General features: G+C 56.3%; 3 protein-coding genes across 5 annotated transcripts; 2 read left to right on the forward strand and 1 right to left on the reverse strand.

Moving 5' to 3' along the window:
• Positions 1-835: 835 nt before the first annotated feature.
• GPBAR1 (G protein-coupled bile acid receptor 1) lies at positions 836-4,898 on the forward strand. Of its 2 annotated transcripts, XM_014560994.2 has the most exons (3): positions 836-2,072; positions 2,902-3,086; positions 3,715-4,898. In XM_014560994.2, the coding sequence occupies exon 3, from the start codon at positions 3,760-3,762 to the stop codon at positions 4,747-4,749; it is 990 nt and encodes a 329-aa protein (XP_014416480.1). In that variant the 5' UTR covers positions 836-2,072; positions 2,902-3,086; positions 3,715-3,759; the 3' UTR covers positions 4,750-4,898. The 2 variants fall into 2 exon arrangements, with proteins under 2 accessions (XP_014416480.1, XP_006186890.1); XM_006186828.3 differs by lacking the exon at positions 2,902-3,086 and having other exon boundaries at positions 837-2,072.
• Positions 4,899-5,123: 225 nt separating this feature from the next.
• Positions 5,124-10,150, reverse strand: AAMP (angio associated migratory cell protein). Of its 2 annotated transcripts, none has more exons than XM_032480224.1 (11): positions 9,889-10,150; positions 9,277-9,432; positions 8,446-8,565; positions 7,777-7,916; positions 7,394-7,538; positions 7,123-7,206; positions 6,915-7,030; positions 6,619-6,722; positions 6,388-6,478; positions 6,030-6,184; positions 5,124-5,616 (listed from the first exon to the last, which is right to left on the reverse strand). In XM_032480224.1, exons 1-11 carry the CDS (start codon positions 10,007-10,009, stop codon positions 5,541-5,543), a joined length of 1,308 nt encoding a protein of 435 aa, XP_032336115.1. In that variant the 5' UTR covers positions 10,010-10,150; the 3' UTR covers positions 5,124-5,540. The 2 variants fall into 2 exon arrangements, with proteins under 2 accessions (XP_032336115.1, XP_032336114.1); XM_032480223.1 differs by having other exon boundaries at positions 9,277-9,429; positions 9,889-10,111.
• Positions 10,151-10,370: 220 nt separating this feature from the next.
• Positions 10,371-12,890, forward strand: LOC116656609 (probable hydrolase PNKD). Its single transcript, XM_014560995.2, has 3 exons — positions 10,371-10,525; positions 11,263-11,431; positions 12,495-12,890. The coding sequence occupies exons 1-3, from the start codon at positions 10,459-10,461 to the stop codon at positions 12,685-12,687; spliced, it is 429 nt and encodes a 142-aa protein (XP_014416481.1). The 5' UTR covers positions 10,371-10,458; the 3' UTR covers positions 12,688-12,890.
• Positions 12,891-13,416: the final 526 nt, after the last annotated feature.

Here is a 13,416-nt window from a genome sequence, read left to right on the forward strand (position 1 = left end):
GGGGCTGGTGGAGCAGAGAGGAAATGGATGATCCAGTAAGGAAGAAACAGGGCTGAGCAGGGGGTGGAACCCAGGCTCCTCAGTTCCTGCTCCCTCGGTTGCCCTCTACATATCATCCCACACAGTGTTTAGACAGAGCAGCAAAGAAGAAACGCAGACATCCTGAATCCTGCAGGGAGGAGGCCAGGGCTGGGAACAGAAAGAGGTCTGTTTATTCCCAGCAACCCAATATCTGAGGGGCCCCACTCCCACTTCTGTCCAGACCCCAGGCTGAACTTTCGCAGAGCCTCTGACTTCTGCCCAACCAGATAGAATGGGGCTGAGGGCCGTCTGCTGGAACACAGTGTCCTCCCCCTACCAGCTCCCTTGAGGATGGGTTTGAGGCTGAATGCTTTCCTCTTCCCACATTTTGTCCCAACAGAGGCTGTCTCCAGGATCTCTGACTGCTGTGCAGAGTTGGCAGAGCTAGACCTCTCAGGACCTCCAGCCCTTCAGGCCCGGGTCTCCCCCAGAGAAAGCAGATGTCCCCTTGCTCCACCTACTTGTGCTCTTGAGCAAGGAAGTTTTTCCTAATGTCTCACCTCTAGCTCCCTTGCTGCAGTTTATCCTGTTGCCTCCCTTTTCAGGCCTCAAGGGAGTGTAACAGCTTACCTCCCTCACTCCAAAGCTGCACTTGATACAAGATGGAAATCAGGGGCTTCCTAGCCTTAAACTTGCCCTCCCTTTCATTCTACCTAGTTTCCTCCATTTCCCTGTGGAGCAAAAGTGTCATTCCCCTCTAGCTTTTCACAGGCTCTCCATCTGCCTTACTCAGTGGAGTTCTTAGAGGGGACAGGTGGCTGGAGGGAAGGGACATGCAGAGAAGGCCAGAAATCCCTTTCATTGAATGTTACCATGCCAAGCACTGACCCAAGTCCTTATCACACATTTTCTCATTTAGTCTCACACTAGGTGAGGACAGTATGAGCCCCATTTTACAGATGAGGAAACTAAGGCAAGAGAATTTTAATAATTTGCTCAAATTTACACAGCCAAAAAAATAGGATCCAACCAGGATTCTGACATTCAAACCCAGGACTGCTGATACCAACACTGCTGATATCAATGCCTCTTAATCATGCAAGAGGGAGGAAGGGAGTCATTTGTTGAGACCACTTTCCCCATCAGGTGTCAGGCACTGGGATGTATGCAGTTATCCAAAGATAATCCCCACAACAACCCTGACTGGTGTTGCCCTTGTTCCCATTTTACAGGCGAGAAAATTGAGGCCCAGAGTTAATTTGCCCAAAGTCATACCCACAGAGCCATTTCTACCTCATAGCCCAGAACTTGACTCTCAAAGTAGTTGAGAACAGTGTGGAATGATCCCAGTTTCTGGAAGGTCTTATTAGCTGAAAGGCCCTACCAAGTGATAAGGAGAGGGGCAGGCAGTGAAAATCCTCAGGCTCCAAACACCCCTACCCTGCCACCATCAGACATGCATTACTCCTCAGCAGACCGGCGGCAGAATTACGGAGCTGGATGTGCTGTCAGCTGGCTGGCCACGCCAAGGGTTTAAGGCTCATAAAATGTAAATATATTAGCTGGGGCAGGAAGTGGAGAGGGTAGACTAAATCATTATTTTTCATTAACTGGAATGCATTTCTCAGATTCGCTAAGCAGTAGCAGACCAGAGGGCTCCAAGCTGGATGACCTGCCACCTTGGTGGCAAGCTATGTTCTGTGGCTGGAGAGGAGGACCCTGGTACTGGAGGACAAGGAGGGGGCACTGGAGAGAGGGGAGGAAGGCCTCCCAGTACTGCAGCGCAGGGTGTGCCAGGTCCCACCTCCCAGAGGCGGGGCCAGGCTGAGTCCTGCCAGCCTCAGCTCCATTCCTCCAGGAACCCAGGCAGGGTAGAGCCAGGGCAGTGGTGATTCCTGGGCCCTGCTGTCCCTGCAGAGTAGGGGCGCCATGCCCTCATCGGTCAGGACACCAGACATCACCAGAACCCCTGCAGTGCTGGCCGCGGCAACTCCCTGACACCCAGAGGAAAAGCCCAGGCTTGGGGAGCAATACCTGTCCCCCACAACCATGTGAGTAGCTCCTCCCCGCCTCCCCACCCAGTCCCCGGGTCACATCAGGAGACCTCAGTCCCAGGTCCTGGAGAGGCCCTTGCACCCAGCCCAAGCCACCAGAGCCTCCTCTAGGATGTGCGAGTCACATAGCCAGCATACCCATATCACTGCCCCTGAGGGCTGACCCTGCCTTTCTTGCTGCTCTGGTGGATGTGGAGTGGGAGACTCACTACAGAGGAGGATTGGGAGCTCCAGCCCACGACTCCAGAGTCCAGGTTTGAAGTAACAGACCCTGAGGTCTCATGGGGTTTAATAAAGTTGACAGTGCAGGGATGAAGGGGAACAGAAACTGGAGGGCTGCTGGAGAAAGAAGATGTTCCGAGGACCCTGGGGGAGATTGAGGAAGAGGAAACAGAGGCTGAGGGGAGGGTAAAGGGGTGCAGTGGCTTCGCAGCTGAACTGGGAGTTCTGAGGGGAGCTGGGGATAGAAGGGGCAGCATTCTATCCTCTGATCTAGCCCTCTGATCCTCTGACCTGGGGGAGGGGGCAGGTAGGAATCCTTTCCTTATTGACTTTAATCCTAGCAACAGCAGCTGCTCCCCTGTTGACAGAAGCGGGAGTTCCCACAGGGCTCAGGACCCCTCCCCCATCTCCATCCCCATGATGTGGCCTGTGGCCGTGGGGCTGGGGCGCTGGAGGACTAGGACAGATCAGAGCCACAGAGAGGCCCAGCCCTGCCCAGCGGTTCCTCCCTCTCCTCTGTGCTCTCATCAGCCCTCCTTGCTGCTGGTATCTCCCCAGTCACTGCCAGCCCCCCCCTCCCCCAACAACTCCTCCCATCCTCCAGTTCCCAGGAAGGGCCCTGTTGCTAGTGTGGTGCAGACGAGTCAAGTTTATGGGCTGGAAGTCCTACCCGGAGGCTGCTCACTGAGCTGTAACTGGCAACAAGGCGGATGGAGAGGAGGTGCAGAGGACAGGACACCCCCTTGCTGCCACCCATTGCCCTGGCCTCATCACTGACGCAAGTGCTCGGTGAGCCCTGCCTTAGCCTGACTCCTGCCCCTACCCTCCAATCCTTAACAACCTACCATCTCTTAATGTGCTGGTGTCGACCAGCCTGCATCTGAAGACAGAGCCCACTCTCCATTTATCACCCACTCCTGAGCCTCTGGTCCCAGCCCCCACCCAAAGGAGGCTATCAACTGTTGTCTGGCCGGAGGACCACTGTACACCAACCATCCTATTCTTTTAGCTATTTAGAGGCCTTGCCTGGTGGTGGCAGGGATAATCAAAATGCTTTGGAGCTCGGTAGGTCCACTTTTCAGTCTAAAAAGAGGTATAAACACAGCTGCCCAGAGCATGCCAGGCAGATAATAGAAAGGGGCAAAGTAGCTGGGTAGGGACTGTGGGGAGCTATCTAAAGGCAGCCACCACTCAGCTCCAGCTGGTTGCTACCATGCAAGACCTGATTATTTTTAAGCCAAAAATATGAATTTTTATATAAATTTTAATTGGCAGTTCACAAAAAAAAAAAATGTGTCTCAGCAAACAGGATATGGCCCCCAGTCCAGTTGCAACCTCTGGATTAATGTGCAGCCCTGCCGACAGGACAGTGACCTGTGGCCCCACCCTAACTCTGGCTGCCCCATCTTCCATTCAGGCATGCCTGCTGCTGCTCCAGGCCTCCCCTGTCCCCAGGCCCGAGATGACACCCAACAGCACCAGGGAGGTGTCCAGCCCCGTTCCTGCGGGGGCCCTGGGGCTCTCCCTGGCCCTGGCAAGCCTCATCGTTGCTGCCAACCTGCTTCTGGCCCTGGGCATCGCTGGGGACCGCCGCCTACGCAGCCCGCCTGCTGGCTGCTTCTTCCTGAGCCTGCTGCTGGCCGGGCTGCTCACAGGGCTGGCACTGCCCGTGCTGCCAGGCCTATGGAACCAGAGCCACCTGGGCTACTGGTCCTGCCTCTTCCTCTACTTGGCTCCCAACTTCTCCTTCCTCTCTCTGCTCGCCAACCTCCTGCTGGTACACGGGGAGCGCTACATGGCAGTGCTGCGACCTCTGCGGCCCCGTGGGAGCACCCGGCTGGCCCTGCTCCTCACGTGGGCTGGCCCTCTGTTCTTTGCCAGCCTGCCCGCTCTGGGCTGGAACCACTGGGCCCCTAGTGCCAACTGCAGCTCCCACACCGTCTTCCCAGCCCCCTACCTCTACCTCGAAATCTATGGGCTCCTGCTACCTGCCGTGGTCGCAGCCGCCCTTCTCTCGGCCCGTGTGCTGGTCACCGCCCATCGCCAGCTCCAGGACATCCGCCGGCTGGAGCGGGCCGTGTGCCGCGGTGCGCCCTCGGCCCTGGCCCGGGCCCTTACCTGGAGGCAGGCAAGGGCGCAGGCTGGAGCCACGTTGCTGTTCGGGCTGTGTTGGGGGCCCTACGTGGCTACCCTGCTCCTCTCCGTCCTGGCCTATGAGCAGCGCCCACCACTGGGGCCTGGAACTCTGCTGTCCCTCATCTCACTGGGCAGCGCCAGTGCGGCAGCCGTGCCCGTGGCCATGGGGCTGGGTGATCAGCGCTACACGGCCCCCTGGAGGGCGGCCGCCCAGAGGTGGCTCCGGGTGCTGCGGGGAAGACCCCAGGGTAGTCCTGGCCCCAGCACAGCCTACCACACCAGCAGCCAAAGCAGTGTGGACCTCGACTTGAACTAGGGGAAGGGCCTCTGTTCATTCCTACTAGAAGCATCCATCCATCCATCTCAGCCACCAAGCCCATCTCCACTTGTCTCCACGCCTCTGGACTAGAAACCTTGCCCCTATTTGACCCCACCCTGACTGAATAAAGCTCCTGTGGCCCACTTTATGGTTATCTCATTCTGTATATCAGCAAGGCAGGGCCAGGTGAACAGCTGGGCAGGCGAGGACCCAGGGAATTCTGCCTCCAGACAGGCAGGCAACTGTGAGGACAGATGCCCGCCTGAGGGGGACGAGCTGAGGCACCTTGAAATCCAGCAGATTTTCTGGGGAGCCTCAACCTGACCTCACTGGTTCTCCATGTCCAGCCAACACAAAATCCACACAGATACTGCCTCTGGGAAGTATATTTTATTTACATTTTTAAAATCTGTTAACTAGTATCTCTTCCTCCTTTCCACCCCCAAAGACTTGGGAAAGGAAAGAACGGGAACTTCACAGACCTACCCCCCCACGTACAAATAAACACCCTCATGGCTCACACCAGCAAAGGAAGTGAAAGAGAAAGAGGTCTGAACCTCCCTCTGAAGGACCCACCAGGTCTGGGCCAGGGGGAGGGAGGAAGGGAGGGGCTGAAGGGTGGGTCTCTTAAGAGAAGAAAGGGACAGAGAGGGGGCAAGTCAGTTTGAAGGGGTTGGAAAGTAGTCCGAGGCCCCTTCCCTCCTCTTCCTTCCTACCCTATAGTCTCTGCTGGTGGGGGGTCTCCCTGCGCCCTCTCCACACCAGACACAAAGCAGAGGCTGCAGCCATTAGCGGTCAGGTCTCTGGACACAAAATACTTTTGCTTTGTGGTCTCCTGATGTGGTCACCACCAGGGAGGCATCTCTGTGGACAGAAAGCACACACTGAGGGGAATGGAGGATGTAAGGCCTAACCCCAAGCCCACCACCCAGGGGCCCTCGGGTGGCTTCCTCCAGAGGATTCTTAATTCTAGACCCCTATGCCTAGGCTGATCCGCTGCATCCAGTGAACACACTTGAAGCCAGCAACCAGAAGGGGATCAGAGGAGAGCTGCCTGCAGCGGGGAAGCAGTCCCTGCCTCTGAGCCCCACAAATGATGCAGCCACACTGTCAACAGAAGCCACGGCTCCTACAGGTTTCCCAGCACTCCTGCCTCCTAGGCCAGCCCAGCTTCCCTTAGGAATCCCCTCCCACACCCCAAGGCCCCTATGGCCCCCTGTATACTATTCCCACCTTCTAAATATACAGAGACCCCAGCCCTTGCCCAAGACACTTACTTGCTGAGGGCAAAGTCCAGGATCTCAGCCGTGTGACCCCGGTAGTCAGTAAGCAGGCGGCCAGTCCGAGCATCCCAAAGGCGCACGATGCCGTCCAGGCTGCAGGTATAAACCACGGCGGTGCCTGCCTCCCAGAGCAGCTGCACAATGCCTGACTACAGCAGGGGACGACAGGGGCGGGGCAGGGTCAGGGGCAGGCAGAGCTGACAGGCATCTGCTCCCAACTCTCAGAGCGAGGTAGGGAGGGACGGATGGATGATGGGTCACAGGGAAAAACCAGACAGCCAGGTCTGGGCTAAGTGCTCCCAGAGACCTAAGCTTCCCCACGGCCGTGGCCATGGCTCCAGACTGCCTGTACCTGGTGCTGACACTGGTGCCTGAGGGTCTGCGTAGACAGGTCATAGATGGCCAAGGTCCCATCCAGGTAGCCAACAGCTGCCAGGGGCATCCTGGGCAGAGCAGAGCATCACGACGGCCCGTGAGGGACCAGGACTCAGTGCCCTTTGGTCCTCTAGGGTCCCCTGGCCCAGTCCCCCTTCCCCAACCCCCCTGCTTCTTGTCTCCAGGCCGAGGCCCTGCTCACACTCACACACTGCAGAAGCCCAAGGACTCCACTGAGTTGGACTCACTCTCCTCGCCTTCTCCCAGGTTGGGCTGGGAGGCCACGGTCTCGGGTCTGAAAACGCCCACTACCTATGAGCCAGAGGAGGGGATCAGAGAAAGGCCTGGAAACTTGGTCCTCAGGTCAGAGAAAGGCCTGGAAACTTGGTCCTCGAATAGAGAAGAAAGGTGGTGAGGCGAGGAGGCAGAGTGAAGAATAAGAAAGGAAGGGGAGGAGATGTGGAAAGCAGAGGGCCCCACAGCCAGGCTCCAGGCTCCACTCACCTTGCCTGTGGTGGCACTGACCAGCTTGGCCTGGCAGTCCACCGAGCCAGTTAGGATCAGGCTGCCGTCCTGGTTGGTGGCGACACAGGTCAGAGGGCCCTGGTGACCCTCAGTCCCTAGGATGAAGTAGGGGGATAAGTCAGAATTCATCCTGCCCCAGGTCTCAGCCCCTTCCCTATAAAGGCCTAGATTAACCCACTTCTGATACCTTTCAGTACATGAATAGAGTTTCCCTGCTTCAAGTCCCAAATCCTGATGGTGCCATCTTCATAGCCAACCACAGCTCGCTTCCCTAGAGTGCCAGAGACGTCGATGAAGAGAGAAGGACAGATGGCACCCTCAAACACATCAGGCCAGGGAATAGGGGAGGTGGGGTAGAAAAACAGGCCTCAGAGTTTGCTGGTGGTGGCCCAAAAGGGAGCCAGGGAGGTGTGCAACCCTGGCGCCCAGCTCTCTGCACTCACGGGAGCTGCTCTCACCGTCAGGGAGGACTCGGCCACAGGTGGCTGGGCAGTTGGGGCCCTGAAAGGTCTTGCAGTCACCATTCGGGACCTTCCACATCCAGGTGTTGCCATCAGCTGTGCCCGCCAGTAGGACAGGTGCCCGAGGGTGCCACTCCATCCACTGGGCAGAGAAAGGGTCAGCAGGAAGGCCCTTCACCCCATCTCACCTAGGAGTCTGCCCCATGAGCCCCACCAAGCTTTCCCTGCTTCTGAGTCAGCAGGGACATCCCAGGGAACGGGTTCAGACGTTCTTGCTGTACTGTGGGAGTGCACTGGCTCAGGGCTGGCCTGGCCTGGTGTCGGGGTGGGACTGGACCCCCAAGCCCTCATCCCTACCCCTGGCCCTCCACTGATCTCACCTCCAGATCTCCTGCTTCGAAAGACCAGACCTCCTCCTTGGTGTCCACCTGCCACACTTTCAAGAGGCCACTCATGTCCCCTGTGGCCACCAGGGTAGAGTCATGGCTGAAACCAGCACAAGTCACAGAGTCTTTATGGCCTGCAAAAAAAAGTGGGCAGAAAGAAAAGAGAACCTCAGGATATCTGGTGCTGGGGACACAAGGCCCAGGTATCTGGCTCCCGGAAAGGACCAGCTGGGGAAAAAAAATTAGGGGGGTAGGTCCCAGCAGAACAGGTAACAAACTCAGAGCCACTCCAGGAGCCAACACCCCCAGGTGTCCCCAGGAGAGACACTGCTGGCCCCCGACTCAACCATGTGTAGCCCAGGCCTATATCTTCTCCATTCTGTCTACTCCACACCTGTGACTGAAATACCCACAAGCTCCATTCTGCCCTAATACTCCTTCACTTCCCAATACGCCTCCTCCCAGGCCTTTCCCAGATTCCTTTGACCAATTAGTGCCTCCCTCCCTGTGCCCACAACAGACTATGTTATTCCTCTTTGGGGCCCTTGGGCCAAGCACAGAGCTGGCAAAACAGGAGTCAATAAAAGGCTGTTAGATTCGCAACCTCTGCAGGCCAGCCCCTGCGACCACCAAAGGGGCAGGACCTCCCCCAGGTCCCCTCACCTGCACATTCAAACAGCAGTTCCCCATCGCTGAGCCTCCACACGAAGGCTTTGTCATCTTCACCCCCTGTCACCGCCAAGGTGTTGGTCTTGGGGTCCAGGCTCACACAAAACACAGATGCTGTCCCAAGAGATACTCCGTAAGGGGATGGGGCTCCCACCTAGGGTTTTGTCCTTCGGGAACTTTGGGAAGCCCACCCCCTTCCACCCAAAGCAACATGTCTTTCTTCCTGGAAAAGAAGGATGCATCCAAGTTCTTCTACGTTTCAAGGTTGTTGGAGAAATCCCTCCCCAAGTTTCCCAAACTCTAAGTCCTTCTCCAAAGCAGAGCCCCCTTCAGTGCCACTCCCTTCACCACCCAACACTGACACCAGGGACAAGAGAGGATACACGTGCAGGGCTTACAGTTCTCAGCATGGGATGCCACCAGGCTGGGGACTGAGTGAGGAGAGCACAGTGTTACTGGTTCCTCATTAGGAGCTAATATTTAAGAGAATTATCTAAAATATGCTCCAAAAAGTACTACCTCTAATTCACACTAAAGGGACTTTTATTGACTTTCACCAGTGACAACTCTTTAAAAGGAAACTAAAGCCCAGGCACTTTAATAAAGATCATAAATAGACAAGTAGCAGAGACAGGATTTGAACCCAAGTGTCTCAACTGACTCCAGGAGCCAAGCTCTCCTCCATTCCATCATACTGCCCCCTACCTCCAGGGCAAGGCCAGCATTTTCCCACCAGTGTCCCTCATACTACTCCCTACACAGTAGATGTCTGATGCTCAAGTGCCCACCTGGACTAAGTTTATGACGATCTCCTCAGAGACCTACCCGAGTGCAATGCAAAGGTGACCTCGCTATCGTCTGGGCCCTCCATGCTGCCGACCACCCCTTCCTGGGGTTCCAGAACCCAGCCCTCCTCATTGCCCTCTTCTTCTTCCTCTTCTTCAAAGTCCACATCTTCCATCTCCTGGGCCAGATCGTCTGCTTTGGGGAGAGAGTTAAAAGATGGTGCTCGCCAGGCGGTAAGAGGGATGGGAAGTGTGGGGAAGCCCGAGGCTGCGGAGGGTCATGTGGCAAGGGGGTAAGGTGAGATCAGACAGATGGGGGTCAAGCGGGGGTGAGAAGCGGCAAGGAGGAGGGGGCGTGTGGGGTGGAGGACAGGAGAGGTCCGAGGACCTGGGGTTGGCCAGAGACAGTGTGGGAAGGGAGGACCAAGGGGATGATGGGAAGGGGGTGTGTGAGGGGAAGGGCCAGAGGAGGCGTCAGGGGAACCCCCACCCCGCCAGCCTGTGAACTAAGTGTGGGGTTGGAGGAGAGAGGAAGGGCGAAGGAGGTCGGTAGGAATGACCGGTGGGATGGGGAGGGGAGGGGGAGAAGCAGGGGTCAAAGGCCAGAGGTGAGCGCCTCCGGTCCCATGGCCTGAGAATCAGCAGCTCTCACCCGGGTCTGGCGGACCTGGATCCAGTTCTACCACCTCGATAATCTCTTCATCACCATGGAAGCTTAGGGTCTCCAGTGGGGGGGTGTCAGCGGCGGCCCCGCTTTCCGATTCGGACTCCATGCGGCGCAAGCGACGGATCCACTTCTCTGGGCCCAAACGCCTCCCAGAGTCAGCTCTGCGCGACGACGCGGAACACGAGCCCCTCCTCCCGGGAGGAAGTAGGCGTAGGCGACTCCCCGGCAGTGAGAACGACGGGCTCTCGACCAATAGAGAAGGCGGTTGACTGGATGAACCACCAATCACAGGGCAGAGTTGGGAGAAGGGGACGGGGCGTGGCAGGGAGCAACCAAACTCCGCCCGACCAGACTCCGCCCCCAACAGGAGGGAAACAAGCGAGCGTGCGCGCCTCTGGAGTCTCCTGGGAAGAGTAGTTCGCTCGGGTCCGCTCCGCGGGCTTCTGGGAGTTGTAGTTTCTGGTCTGTAGGCCGGACGAAAGGAGCGGGGGGAGGCCCCTTACGCAAACTACAATTCCCGGCGGGGAGTGCGGTGAAGGGGGGTGGGATCTGAACATGGCGGCGGTGGTAGCTGCTACGGCGCTGAAGGGCCGGGGGGCGAGAAATGCCCGCGTCCTCCGGGGTAAGGAGAGGGACCCCGGGGAGGGCAGGACTGCAGGGAATCCCCTTTTTTCACATCCCGCTCGACGATAGCAGGATGTCAGGGCTGTCGATTGCTGCCCGCACCCCTCTGCAGGATCTTAAAAGAGTCTGGGGGCTAAAAGATGCTCTTTAGAGGTCACCCAGCCCATCCCTCAGCCTTCCGGTTACACGACACCTCTGGGGTCTTGCTGCGAAAGGGAGCCCCAAGGAAGCCTTTTAGACTCCCGCGCTCCAGGTGTTTCACACTCACCGCACTGCAGAGGAAAGAGCCCTGGGCTTCTGGAGGCTTGGGTTCTAGCCCCGGATAATTAGCAGTTTGACCTTGGGCGAAGCAGTTCGTCTCTCGGGGCTTCAGTTTCCTCTTCTATAAAGTGAGGGGATGGAGTAGACTATCTTTAAGCCAGTGCTAACATTCTGCAGTTTGAAAACCTTCATACGCCTCATGTGAGCCCCACTGTAGTCCTTCACATCTTGTCGTCTGAGGAGATGAAGAACAGCGAAGCTCGCTCTCCTGGCACCAGGGTGATAAGCCCGCAGTGACGTGGAAGTGGCTTTCAAAGGTGCCACCTCGATGGCGATTTTCCCATTTCCCTCTGGACTCTTCCTGGCACTTGTTACTCCAAACGGCAGTCACTCCCCTTTCTCATATCTCAACCACTCCTCCCCGGGCTTTCTTTCTCATCCTCTCTTACTGACCTTCCTTGCCTCCATCCACAGGGATTCTCTCAGGAGCCACAGCTAACAAGGCTTCCCAGAACAGGACCCGGGCGCTGCAAAGCCACAGCTCCCCAGAGTCCAAGGAGGAGCCTGAACCCCTATCCCCTGAGCTGGAATACATTCCCAGAAAGAGGGGCAAGAACCCCATGAAAGCTGTGGGACTAGCCTGGTGAGTTTTAACTAACCCTTTGCCCACCAGTGGGGAGTGGCACTAGGGGAGGGTGGAACCCAGAAACTTCTCCAAGTTTCAGGTGGTGAGCTGAATCCAAGGTTGTGGGGACAATTGCTGGGTGTGAGGACTGGAATCTCAGAGGACTGGGGTAGGGGAGTGGAAAAGGATGTGGAATTGGAAAGACAGTGTTTTCTGTGGAGTAAGCTGAGCTAATCTGATTCAGATTTGGGTTCCTGGCCTCATCCTCTCTTTGGGAGCTTGGGGTGAGACCCAATTGAGATCTTTCAGTTAATCGAGATCACACAAGATTGTATTAGCTGTATAGTAGCACCTACAAGGTGTTCAGTGCATTGTTACTTGGATCTGACTCTCATCTTAATGCGTGTTATTGATCAATGTTAAAGGAAAAGGAGAGGGAAATTGACATTTTTTTCTAGCACCTGAGGTGTGCCAGTACTTTACAGTGTAATGTTTTCATCTTTCTGAGATAAATATGACATCCCCATTTCATAGAGGAGGGAACTGAAGCTCAAAGCTGGATTCTCACCAGGTCTTGTGACCCCATGCCCTTTCCCCACACCTCAGTGCTTTCCACACAGTGGTCACTCAGTTAAGGAGCGGAGTCTGCGAGGGGGTGTGAGGCAGTTTAGGCAGAGGGGAATCTTTGCCAAGACTTGGGGACGGAAAGAGGATGAGCTGTCTGGAGAGTCTTGCACAGTCGGTACAGCAGGATGGCAGGGCTCATACTGAGGAGTAACCAGTGTCTAGGGGAAAGTAATGACGAGGTGGGCAGAGACCCAACAACACTGGGCATTTTGTGCCATGCCTAGGAGTTTAAACTTGGCCAGGAAATGATGGAGAGCTATTACAGCATTTTAAGCAGGGCAGTGGCAGGATCTGATTCAAGTGGGGCCCTCCAGCAGCCATGGCAGAGGCTGAATAGACGCAAGTGGTATTGCAGCGTTCGAGCGATTGATGAGGCTAGAATGAGATTCTCCCCAGCTCCTCTGGCTCAGGCTTGGCCCCTCCCCAAATCCCGTGCACATTTCCCCACCCCTAGGGCCATCGGCTTCCCCTGTGGTATCCTCCTCTTCATCCTCACCAAGCGGGAAGTGGACAAGGACCGTTTGAAGCAGATGAAGGCTCGGCAGAACATGCGGGCATCCAACACGGGCGAGTATAAGAGCCAGAGGTTCAGGGCCTCCTCCCATCATGCCCCATCTCCTGAAGCTGGGTCCGGGGTGCAGTCGTGAGGAACACTGCAACCCTCCCCTAGACTGTGTTGACTGTGGCCTCCAGACTGTCAAGTCCTTTCGGTTTGGTGACGATTCTGGTTCTTGCCTCTGAGGCCCACCAGAGGGCGCGTGAAGCCCAGGCTGCTGCCAGTCCCTCTCCTCCCCTCCAAAGAAATCAGCCAAAGGCAAATAAAGTTACTTACTGAGTGAGTGGAAAGGAACCAGGACTGGGTTTGTGAGTCCCTTGGGATGGGTGGGGCAGAGGGTGGGGGTGGTTACTCCCTCTCACAGAAGCCTTAGTGTTCCGGCTGGAATGGTTGGGGGAGACTTAAATACAAGCCTAGACTCGGGCCTTGGGGACCAAGCCCTCAGAGCTGCTGGCCAGGAGGGTGGGGTCCCACTCAGCCTTAGACAAGTAATAAAGAGAATCAAAGAGGGCGTTCAGGGTGTGGAGTTAAAAAAAAGCACTGCTCCTTTTGGCTGAGTCCAAATGACTCAACCTCTCTGTGCCTGTTTCCTTGTTTGTAAGAGGGATTAGACTAGTGGTTTCCAAGGCAGGAGTTCTGAACCTGAACATAATGGTCCACCCCCACCTCCACTCCCCCATATGTGAAATCGTGTGTACACATACAGCTTTGCGGGGAAGAGAGTTCATAGCTCTCATGCACTTTTGTAAAGGGTCCATGATTCAGAAAAGGTCACGTGCTATGGCTCTGAGCAGCCCCTGCCAGACCTCGTCTTGCAGGG

The sequence above is a fragment of the Camelus ferus genome, chromosome 5 (assembly GCF_009834535.1).
Source record: "Camelus ferus isolate YT-003-E chromosome 5, BCGSAC_Cfer_1.0, whole genome shotgun sequence".
Classification (NCBI taxonomy): domain Eukaryota; kingdom Metazoa; phylum Chordata; class Mammalia; order Artiodactyla; family Camelidae; genus Camelus; species Camelus ferus.

Excerpts from the sequence above, each read along its gene's own strand:
- GPBAR1 (XM_014560994.2), top strand. The coding sequence starts at position 3,760 with ATGACACCCAACAGCACCAGGGAGGTGTCCAGCCCCGTTCCTGCGGGG.
- LOC116656609 (XM_014560995.2), top strand. The coding sequence starts at position 10,459 with ATGGCGGCGGTGGTAGCTGCTACGGCGCTGAAGGGCCGGGGGGCGAGA. Across the intron at positions 10,526-11,262 it reads AAATGCCCGCGTCCTCCGGG|GGATTCTCTCAGGAGCCACA; the intron begins GTAAGGAGAGGG and ends CTCCATCCACAG. Across the intron at positions 11,432-12,494 it reads AAAGCTGTGGGACTAGCCTG|GGCCATCGGCTTCCCCTGTG; the intron begins GTGAGTTTTAAC and ends CCCCACCCCTAG.
- AAMP (XM_032480224.1), bottom strand. The coding sequence starts at position 10,009 with ATGGAGTCCGAATCGGAAAGCGGGGCCGCCGCTGACACCCCCCCACTG. Across the intron at positions 9,433-9,888 it reads TCCAGGTCCGCCAGACCCGG|CAGACGATCTGGCCCAGGAG; the intron begins GTGAGAGCTGCT and ends CTCTCCCCAAAG. Across the intron at positions 8,566-9,276 it reads CACCTTTGCATTGCACTCGG|CATCTGTGTTTTGTGTGAGC; the intron begins GTAGGTCTCTGA and ends CTCTTGGGACAG.